Source organism: Ammospiza caudacuta, chromosome 1 (assembly GCF_027887145.1).
Source record: "Ammospiza caudacuta isolate bAmmCau1 chromosome 1, bAmmCau1.pri, whole genome shotgun sequence".
Taxonomy (NCBI): Eukaryota; Metazoa; Chordata; class Aves; order Passeriformes; family Passerellidae; genus Ammospiza; species Ammospiza caudacuta.
This window is the reverse complement of record NC_080593.1, coordinates 19,296,065-19,307,464: the sequence shown is the minus strand read 5'-3', so window position 1 is coordinate 19,307,464 and position 11,400 is coordinate 19,296,065. Positions and strand designations below refer to the sequence as shown.

Here is an 11,400-nt window from a genome sequence, read left to right as displayed (position 1 = left end):
AGCTTTCCATTACAAAGCTGCAGTGGTAAGAACACTAAAAACTGACAAGATTGTTTTAAGTGTTTCAATTTTTCTTTACGTTTGTTATGACTGTTAATGCCTGGTAAATACAGATGCTTAGTATTTACTGCTGAAGATGGTGGGTATTCTGCTGAAAACTGGTTGACAAAAGAGTGGCCTGAAGTGTCTTTAAATGCTTCCTCAGTTACAAGAAAACCAACATTTAGAACACTGGCCTAGCATAAAGTATTTGCATTCCTGAAATGGGTTCTCAGACATTACAGAAATACAGGCAATTACATCTGCCACTTATAATCACAGACATGACTGTAGCATTCTTTATCCTGGTTTTTAATCTATTTTAATGAAAATATACCAGACAGATCGCTTGAATAATAAATAAATCATGAAGTCACCTTACAATGCACTTCAAGCATGTGTCAGGGCATCACTGTGGTTTCATGTGATACTCATTTGAGCAGCATCTTTTTTGTTTTATGTTATGAAAACTTGAAAATGTGTCTAGCATCTTTTAACCTTTAAAAAGTGGCATATTTCATTTCTCTGTGGAAAGGATATCTTGCAAATTTGTGGGAGGTGTAAAAGTTGATACAGGGACAGGCTTTTTTCCTGGTATATATTCAGTAGTCTTGTGAATTTTAGTGTCAGTAATTAGTCAGCTTTCCAGTAACTGAAGCAATTAAGTTTGTTTCCTCAAGCAGTAAAGCGTCTTGTCAGTGGAAATGCTTTATACTTTTTATTTATTCAAATGGTTCCTTTTCTCTGTCCATAAATATATTTTCTCTTTTTAGAAAAAGAGCAAACGGGGATCTAATAGGTCATATGATCAAAGTTTAAGTGATTCTTCCTCTCACTCTCAGGATAAACATCATGAGAAGGAGAAAAAAGTAAGTGGATTTGTCGTTGCTAATTATGTGGCACATCTGCTTAAAAGTAGCCCTTTCTGGTAAATTTAATTTTGGCTGAAAAGAGTGAAGAAAATCTTGTTCTGAAGCACTGAATTATAAATAACACATGATAAACCATAGGTACTGGCATCCAATTAGGAAACCTCTTCAGGTGCATTCGTACATGCACTTCTCTATTTCTGTTTGCATTCAGTTTTGTGTTACTGAAACATATCCATTGGGAAGGCTGTTCCATGCAGCTTACTTTGCTTTAATTTTCTGTTAGAGCTTGTCTTGTATACCCTTTGTGACTACACAAAGAAGAAAACCAGCAGTACAGATTTTAGCAACTGTGTGGATAAACACGTGCATCTAATTCCTTATGTTTTAACCTGTTACATCTTCCTCTCATCAAAGAACTGACATCTCTTCTTGACACATTTTACTGGTACCAGCGGTCAAGCCCACTGTGCTGGCAAAATACCTTCTTACTCACCTGGGAAATCTTGCTGTGAGGGTACAGAGAACATAACTGCTGATTTCTAATGTTGCCATACTCTTTTAATGATCTGGCTTTGCATATTATTAAAAATAATTTGAAATCTATGATGATTACTATTTTTAGGTTTTTATTAGTGCTGCATTAACAGTTGTCTGTAGGAAATTTGTCATCTAAATTCAACTGAGGGTGATAACAGACACAATAATGCAGATATGCTTTGGCACTTTTTTTAGGCCTCTAAGAATACATACAGAACTGCCCACTAGCACACGTGCCTGTACAAATAGCTTAATAGGATTTTGTGGGGATGTGGATAAACTTAGTTTTCCATTATTAAAAATCATTACATAGAAATTAGAATCAAAGAATCTTTTGATCAAATGTGTATTATACAAAGGAGCTATATTTATAGAAGCAGGAAATTGAATAGCAAATGTCAGTCTTTAGACTCTTAGTCTCCTTAATATTTGATTTGGATTTTTAAGATCCCTTCCATTTTGGATGGATATTGATTGCCAGTTGTTCTTGGATAATCTTAGAAAAAATCTAATCTTTAGACTTGTTTAATGGTGTACGTGAATCATTCTGTCTTTATCTGGTAATGCAGATATCTGGTTGTGTCTTTATCTGGTTGAACCTCTAAATCTAAATTTAGGGCTAAAATAATAAAAGTATGGGGTTTTGGCAGACTTCTTTTTTCTTAGTAACATGTCGGTAGAAAAACCAATTTTGAATTACACACTACAGAATTAGCTGCATGGTAAACCCTTACTAATATTTGTCATGTTTTCTTCTTAGTTATCAAAGTGCATGCATGGATTTTTACTCACATTGACAAAACTTGCAAGTTGATGGATTTGTGGTTTTTTGTTTCATTTTGGGTTTTACTTTCTGTTTTTCTTAAATGAATTTGACTAAAGATACTGTGCTTCCCAGCTCATACCTGTGTAATCTACAGGGTAGACTTGGAGGGACTTTCAAACTGAGCGTGTTCAGTCAATGGTGTCAGCTATGTTTTCATCTTATGCTGTGTATTTGATAAACTGTATTGAATATCTTGGAGGAGTAGGGCAGTTTTTTAGGGTGGCTTTCCTTATTTTCTCTTTTGTAAATCACATGAGAATCTAGATTTTTGTCATATTATAGTAAATATTTATATCTTTCTTCACTGATACAGTAGTGTTTGTGTGGGTGGGGTGCCCAAATCCCCCTCAAGACCACTGTAGTTTCTGCTGTATCTTTCATCTTCATTCTTTGGAAATTTGGATAATCTGATCTGTAGGCATCATTAAAGCTTTCTGTTTTGCCAAGCAGTAGCTGTACAAGTTGTGGTTTGGAACCACTTTTCTTGCTAAAACCTCAAAAGCTGTCCATTTGTGCATGTGAAATATTACACTGCAGTAAGAAACAGTGGGTCTGAAAATGTTAATATAGGTAACTGTCATTTTTACAAACAGGTTCAGCTGAAAGCCTGTGTTTCCCTTCCATAGTGTATTTAGTCTCTTCTGGGCATGCTGCCAACAAAATTGGTAACTAATATGTAAGGGTATAATAATAAAAAAAAAAACCTTGAACAATTTAAACCAAACCTTAGGTATGATTTAATTTTCATGATGATGTTGAAGCTACAGAATAAATAGCTTCATTACATTCTGATTACTACTGCCTAAGCATTGTTAGTTTCTGTGGCAAAGATGCTACTTTGAAATGATTTAGTGATGAGGCTGTGTCCCTTCTAAAGAGAATTGGTAGTATGTCACTTGACATTCCATTACAATATCCCTTTTCTTCAGGGCCCAGGTACTTACTCAGGCTTTCTCGGGAAAACTTAGGCCACCATGAGGCTATGGAAGAATGCCTTTCTCTAATGTTATTGGCAGTCTTATATTTGGAAGGACTAAAGAAGGAACTAAACATATCTGGAATTGACCTTTGTATAAAAAAAGTCTTTTGTTGCCACTAACACGAAAATTAGGCAACATTACTAGCTTTATATGTTTATGACTTCTGAAAAATGTGGCTATATTATGTAGTAATTAACTACTGTATAGCAGCTGAATTACACAGGTGCCTTTTCTACTAGAAGTGCTTTGGTCTGAGCTGAGCAGGAAGAGAGAATTTAAAACTCTGCTGTAGTGGCTCATATAATGTAAATTAAACAAAAATGGCCTTGTGACTGAAGACTGCAGATGTCTGAGAAGTGATTGAAGAGGCAAAAAGCATAAAATAGTAACAAAGGGCCTCTTGTCACTATCATAGAAGTTGGAGAGCATCAGAGGAGAACCTAAAATGCAGGAGCCAGGATAAACACTGAGCTACTAATGCATCGTGGGCATCTTTTTGTTCTTAAAGAAACATTACAGCTTTTCTGATTCTGTGGGTAGGAACTGGAACATCTCAGAAGAGGTTGTGGCAGTGAGTCACACTCGCTGTGTTCTGCTTGGTTGTCAGGCCCATGGGAAGGGGAGGTTTAAACCATGTCTCTGCATTGAGAGTTCCCATAGGCTGTGTGCTGGTTTGGAACTGGATTTGGAGCTGCCCAGACATCACCAGTGTGCTGTGCAGGAGCCTGTGCTCATGTGTCAGGGCAGTGAATTTCATTTGGGAGAAAGGTGCTGCATGCTTTTTAATGAGTTTAATGAGCTGTGTGAACTGTTACAAGGCGTGTTGTAAACGCTCAGATCAAGTGTTCCCGGGGCATTTCCTCACTGTCTGCACAACTGACTGGGAAAAGGTAAAATGTGTGGGAATTTATAAAATCAGGGGGTTTTAGGAAGGTTGTAAGGGACAAGCCTCAGATGCAGCGGAATTGTGAACAGTGCTAAAAAATAAATAGCTCAAAACGCTCTCCTAGCAACCCTGTCCTGTTCTCTGTAAATAAACTGCCAACGGCAAAATGGACCTGCCATGCGTCACAGAAGATTCTGTGGTAAAAATAGGATCAGATTTAAGGTTTTTGGGCTACCATTCAGTGCATAAACAGTAGTTTCTTTTTTCTCTTGAAAAACAACAAGAACAAAAAATATTTTGTCTCAAGGAGTCACTTTATAGTGCTGTATAGAGTGTTTTAAAGATGATTCTAATTGTGTCATTCCTCTGAATTGCCTCATTTCATAAACTAAATGATGCTACTTGAACATTGGGGGTTTTATGTAACTTTTTAGGGGGAAAAAGCTCCAAACTCATCTCAGTAATGTAGTATCCCATTGCATTTTTATTACATTTGTAAGTTTTGTTAATCCGTTTAATATATTTGACTGTTTAATCCTTTCAGCTGCTCTTGATGTCCGAAGCAAAATTGTAAGAATGCTAAAGATAACTAGAAGGAAAGTGGTTTGCAACCACTTCGAAATTATTTCAATTTTAGTAATTGAAGCAGTACTAGCTAAATATTATTTGAATGAGAACTGTGTGGTATAGATGCAAATGGTGATATGTGTCCATGTTAACTTACTCTAAATTCTGTTCAGTCAGAGGGAAAGAAGCATGAAACACCTCTAAAAGCTATGAAACACCTCTAAAAGCTGACCAATAAATATAAACCACGTGTATTTCAGTGTATAGACACAGTAATATCTATCTAAGATGCAGAACCCAGTTTCTGTTTCCTAAAACTGAATTTTTGGGTTCCATGGGTTTGAAAAGAGAGATATTTTCATCCTTCCTTCTTTACTGTTGTTGCCAGTGAAGAGAATTTCTCTTTCTGGACACCTGTTCTGTATTGACTTTCATAGGAGTGTAGTCTTTTCTTTTTTAATACATCTCTTCATGTCAAATTCTGTTGGAAGTCTAACTGTTTGGGAATACTGACAGCATGTGGCTGTGTAAACAAAATTTCATTAGAAAGCTACTCTATCTGAGTGTATTTAGTAATAGATATTTTTATCTGCAGGATTAAGAGGAAAAGTGACAGTCTAGTTTGACTTGTTGCTCACTAAAATTCTCTGTCAACTTGTGCAGTGTTCTGTGTATACAACTGTCATCCTGATAATCAACTGCATGACATTTACTGGAGCTGGCACCAGCACAATGATCTCTTGTTGCGGTCAAGAAAAAATACTTAAGAATATAAGCTTTTTTTAATTTATATTTTCTTTTATTTTAGTAAGAGAGAAAGTAGGAACTTCTTGTCTCAATTCTCAAGATTATAATGGAATTACTGATTTGACTCCCTCATATTTTTTTAACCTTACAGTAACACATTATATATATTACTGACAAAAGAGTAATGCTTTTCGTATGCATTAGCACAGCAAACACCTCAGTAGCATTAAGCTTGTCAGCTGGGATTAGTTAATTATTATAAGATCAAAATGACAAGCATACCACCTCAGGTAAACCTAAAAATTAGTCTGCATGATGTAGAATTTTGTAAGGCTGCTTAGGTTACAACTGTCTTTTTCCATCTCAAAGTACACATTTTAGTCTTTTTCTTTTACTGTGAAAGAAAATAAAACCCCCAGCCAGCCGCTCACCCTCACACAGCCACTTGCTCATTCTCCTCCCTTATGGGATGGGGGAGAGAATCAGTAGGGTAAAAGTGAAAAAACTTGTGGGTTGACATAAAGACAGTTTAATAGGTAAAGCAGAAATGTGCATGCAAGCAAAGCAGAACAAGGAATTCATTCACCACTTCCCATGGGCAGGTGTTCAGGCATCCCCAGGAATGCAGGGCTCCATTAGTTGTAGCTGTTACTTGGGAAGAGAAATGCTGTCACTCTGAACATCTCACCTTTCTTCTTCTTCCCTGACTCTTATATACTGAGTGTGTTGTCCTGTGGTGTGGGATATCTTTGGTCATTTAGGGTCAACTGTCCTGGCTGTGTCCCTTCCCAGGTTCTGGTGCACCTCCGTGCACATGCTGGTGGGGTGAGAAGCAGAAAAGGTCTTGGCCCTGTATAAGGGCTGCTCAGCAAAAGTGAGAACATTCCTGTGTTATCAACACCGTTTTCAGCACAAATCCAAAACACAGCCTCACACCAACTAGGTGAAGTAAATTAACTCTGTACCATTCACAACCAGCATGATTCAATTCTATAGCTATCACTGTGAGAGATGCAGAAGTAGAAGGTGCTTTGAAATTTCTTTTTCTTGGCTTTGGATTCTGGATTAACACAAGATTACTAGTGCTTTGAAGTTTCTAGAAGGTGATGTTGATACTTTTTTATGAAGTTGTATATTTCACCCATACTGTGTCTTGGGTTCTGGTAGACCATATGCAGTTAAAGGTGATCTATGATGTTAAGCTGACTGAGACAGGAAAATTGAATGGATTCCTTCTGTGTGCCATTCTGCTTGCCTATTTCATGGTATGTGTGTGACAGGTATCTTTAGGTTACCTTGCAGACAGTGGAGCATTTCACAGTATGTAATATGTAATTCAAACTTGTAATTTTTATAGGAATGAATGAAGGTGAGCACTGACAATACATAGTTGCATTGTTTTAGTTAATCTTGCACCATTTTTGAAGTTAGACAGTGCTACTCAAGTGTTTGGCACTACATATCCATTACTAACAATTAATATTAAACTACAAATAACAGAAGCAGTGTATTTTAGTGTTAAGTATCAAAGGACTAGCTTATTCTGGATATGTGTTGGTAGTCTTGCACCTCATAGAAGCTTTGGATGGCATTTTTATCATTGATTCTTGAGTCTTTTTACTATTGATGGTTAAAATTATGACCATTACTCATTTAAATGAGGCTTTTGAGTATTTAAGTAATTGAATCAAGAGCGGTTCTTAAAAACAAGTGTTATGCTTAGAACTATATGTATATGAATAATGCTGGCAGTAGTGTCCTGCCTCTCCCTCTAAATTATCTCTTGCCTGTATCCTTTTGTTACTGTGACTGCAGCAGCACTGCTACTTCACTGAATTTTTCTGCTGTGTGTTCTACTGTTTGAAATGCTAGCTAGATGGATGCCTGAGAAGGGGCTGTTCTTATAAAAATAAGATATGTTAGGATTTGAGTTTGAAACTTGGGGATTGTGGCCATCTTTCATTCTGCAATTATTATTATGGTTACATTGCTAATAGCTACTGATCCTACATAAGAGGCCACGTAGATCTGGCCTCTTATTTGGGATGAGCAAGAACTATGCACAGCTTTCCATTGAGGATGCTAGTTGTGATGTGACAGCTCAGGATTATTTACAGTGTTTGGTGACACAAAGTGCAGAAAATCTATAACTGATATGAGTACTCTGTGCTAATAGAGCATTCTGATACATTAACATTATTTGAGGACGTCAAACAGCCGCTGAAAAATGAGGGATTTAGGCAGTCAGGTGATTTTGCTTAATTATCAATCAGAAAAGTAGATTTTAAAATGTTGTTGAGGTTTAAAATATTGGAACAGCCGAAGGTAGTGGAGGATAAGGATTTCTGTAATAGAGAAGGCATAAAAATGCTGTAATTCAAGGTCAATCCAAGCAGTTTGGTCTTGAAGGAGTAAGCACTGGTGGTTGCTGATAGTGTGCATGTGTTTTAATTCTTCCAAAAGAGAAGTTAGTCTCCTGTTCTCTGAACTCATGAGCTCTTGCTTCTCTGTTCTGCATCTGTCTATGCCTGTTACTGTCCATCTTTCATGTTCTTCACAAAAGTCATGTAGCTCACTAAAACAACAGAAAACTCTCCACTTGGTTTTTTGTTGCTGCTGTTCAGGAGGTCTGACACTGAGCACTCTGAGAAAGGTGAGAGTGGGGTCAGAAAACCTTTTTCTTCTTTTGTAACAGTGAACTGTTAAATGCTGAACTTTGGAATGTATTTTAATCAAATAAACTCCTGTAGAATCCCCTTTCAAGAGGGCTGTGCGTTCCTGAGACAAAAATGAATTGCAAATAGGTGTAAATACCTTTAACAAGTTAAATGATACTTCCATGTGGAAATGTTATGAATTATTAATGCTATTTAAAGGAAAAGCTGAACTCATTCATTTCTTCTGTATTAGAAGAAATTCTAGTTCATTATAAGTGAACTATTTATTGTTCACTTGTGTTATTCATTTTTTCCGAACCCTGAAGTCCAAAGTTTGAAAAGATAAATTTTATCATATCTCTTTTGCTGTTAACAGATCCCAGCTAAAATGTAATTACACATGCATCCTTAATTTGATATTTTGATGAGATGCTGGTCTTTTTCACTGGTCTGACAAATGTTTCTCTGAAAGTAAGTTAAAGAAAAGGAATGAGCAAGTGTTGATATTTAGAGTGATAAAACAAGTAAATGAGCCAAAAAAATGAAGAATTGGAACCAAAGTGTATTTGTGAAGTCATATTATGTAATAATAAAAAATTTTGTAGATTGCATCTTTGTGGGAGAAACAGAAACAATCAGAATGCATTTCCATCCCCTTCTTCATTCCCCTACCCCCTGCTCTACAAGAAAGCAATGCACAGCATGTGCTGTAGAATTCCAGAAATTTTGCACCATATTTGTTGTGTTATCTAGAAACATGTAGCTGTTGGAGTTAAGATGGGATTACATAATTTTTTAGGTAAGAAACAAAAGCCAAAAATGAGATCCCTGGTGAGAAATAAAGCTTTCTGATTAATCATGATGCATGAACTTGAGGTACTTTGTATTGGTGTTTAACTGCACCATAAATCCAGGCTCTTCGAGTTGTTCAGGACCAGCATTGTTACAGGTGCTTCCCCAAGGGCTGCATGGCAATCATGCCTTATTTTTCTTACAGTAGGAAAGATTTCAGGAGCTGCCTGAATCTGGTCTTGTGAACCAAGATTAAAGTTTCCTTTGTCAGTTTTGTTGTTGGCCCTTTATTTTTTGATATGTTCTTCCTTGGAATTGTGTCTTCTGCTAAATCTTGGTTTTACAGATTGTACAGATTGCATTTATCAGCTTTGCACAGGAGTTTGGAACATCTGAACTCATTCCTAAGTATATAAATGGGATATGTGTGTTCTGCCTGCCTTTAATGCTCCCTCAGCTTTCACTCACTGGTAATATTATTTTCAGTCCTTGTTAAGAGTAATTTCTGTCCTTTATTTTCCTTACAGTAAAGCTTGTAAAAGATTAGATATTTGATATCATTACCTTCCTTAGAATGGAGAACTCTCATGTGGTTTTATGGATGAATGTTTATCTTGGTGAACTGTTGCTACCCTTTTTTGTTTTTTTTTTTTTAGAGCTGTGACTGAATAGAGATCTTAAAAAAGTGAAGCATGCAGAGTTCTCTGTTGGGAGCTAACAGTTTGTTGGTTTTGTGGCAGTAGGGAAGATGGCTAGTTTGTGTGGCCTTTGAGACAGACTTGATTGAAAGCTGTCATATTTGTTAAATATTGTGGGAATTCATGTCCCTCTGTTAATCCTTTTCTGAATTCCAAAGTGGATATTTCAGAAGTCTTCTTATACTTTTTATGCATCTTTGTGGTAGAAGAGAGTGCAAGTGCAGGAAGTCATTTTGTAGGAGCTACGTCTCTTCAGCAGTCTCAGCAGCTTGTTGAAATTTTTATTCTTATCAGTGTAAAAGCTGAGCATTTCTTTCAGAGATTTTCCTGCACTGTTCTCCAGTTCTTTGATGTTGTATGCATTTGAAGTCAATTCACATTCAGAAGTAATGCTTCTCAACTTTGCTTGGGAAGAAAAAAAGATAATAAAAGAAAAAAAGGAAAAAATTGTGAGAGGAGGTATAACCTAAAAGAAGGAGGAAATGTAGAGTTAAGGACAGCAGATGTCTTGTGATTGAGGTATTTGGATGCAGAAGGCCTTTGAATGGGTTACCCCTGCAGTGGCTTTCAGTGGAAAGCTGTAACCTTGGTAAGCTGTCCTGGCAAACTTTGTCTTGGTGGTTTGGATCTGGGGGAGGAATTTGATGTGATTGCTGATGTTTCACTTTACAGAAATCAATTATATTCTTTCCAGACACTGAGCTGTTTATGTCCTCTTCCTTCCTGCTGTTCTTGTGTCCCTTGTCCTTCCTGACACCTCCTTACCTGTAGGGACTGCTGTTGATTTCAGTGTGTTACAAAATGTAATTTGAGGTCCTCCTAAGTGTTCCTTTGGTGAGAGTTTTATTGTTCTTTGCCTTTTAGATGAAATTAACATGGGAAGTAAAAGAACACTAGAAAAGTCAACAGAAAAGATGTTAATTTACAAGTTTTCTTATTGTTTACTGTTATTGTTGTGAAGTTTCATCCTAAAGTGTATTAAAGTCATTGCCCCTTAGCTCCAAGATTATAAATAAAAACATTCTTTAGGATCCCAGTAGAATGATAAAAGCCAAAGAAACTCAGGCATTGGTTAGCCATTCCATAGCTTCCTTCTTGAAGCTTCTCTGGGGTTCATTGAAATTGTTACTCAAGTTTTCCTAAACACATCGACTGATGATGTAGTAAGTTTGGTAGTTTAGCACTGGTGAAAGTCTTTCATATCAACAGAAACAATGGGTAACCTGGCAGTCTTGGTGTAGATGCTTCTGTTTTTCCTTGATTTCTGCTTGCATTTCTGTTAGTGTGTGTAATGGGGATTGTTACATTAAAGATATTATTGAAAAGACTATGCAGTGCATTTGAATCTTTCCTCTCCATAGTAGGCTTTTTTCCCTTTCTAAAATGTTTTCCAGGTGCAAAAAGGGACAAACAAACAGTCTCTCCTTGAGAAAAACACAAAAGAAAACAAACAGCCTCCCTGATCTAAAGCTCCTTCAACAAGCCTATATTAGGTTTAAAAAATTTAAAAGCTACCTTGTGGTGTATGCCATTGTAATTGTGACACCTGCTCACTATATTATGAAGGGAAAATCTCCATAGTTCTATCCATATGGCAGTGGGGATAAAAAAACCCCAAGTTCACTAGAGTGTGTAAAAACCCCAGGCCTAGAAATCCCCATCAGCTTTTTAAAGTGTACTTGTCTTTGGGTTTTAAGAAATGTACAAGGATTAAAAGGACTTTATGTATTGTATCTAGCAAGTATAGTTCTACATAATATTTTGGTGCTGATAGTTTTTTTTATTTGATTTATTAACTT

At 36.5% G+C, this 11,400-nt stretch overlaps 1 protein-coding gene across 3 annotated transcripts in view; it reads left to right on the top strand.

The window, feature by feature from the left end:
- The window catches only part of MLLT10 (MLLT10 histone lysine methyltransferase DOT1L cofactor), a 123,772-nt gene that overhangs the window by 46,516 nt on the left and 65,856 nt on the right, over positions 1–11,400 (top strand). For all 3 annotated transcript variants that reach the window (XM_058817299.1, XM_058817216.1, XM_058817372.1), the window contains one exon: positions 813–908. In XM_058817299.1, the coding sequence (XP_058673282.1) occupies positions 813–908 (96 nt within the window). The remainder of the gene's footprint in view (positions 1–812; positions 909–11,400) is intronic.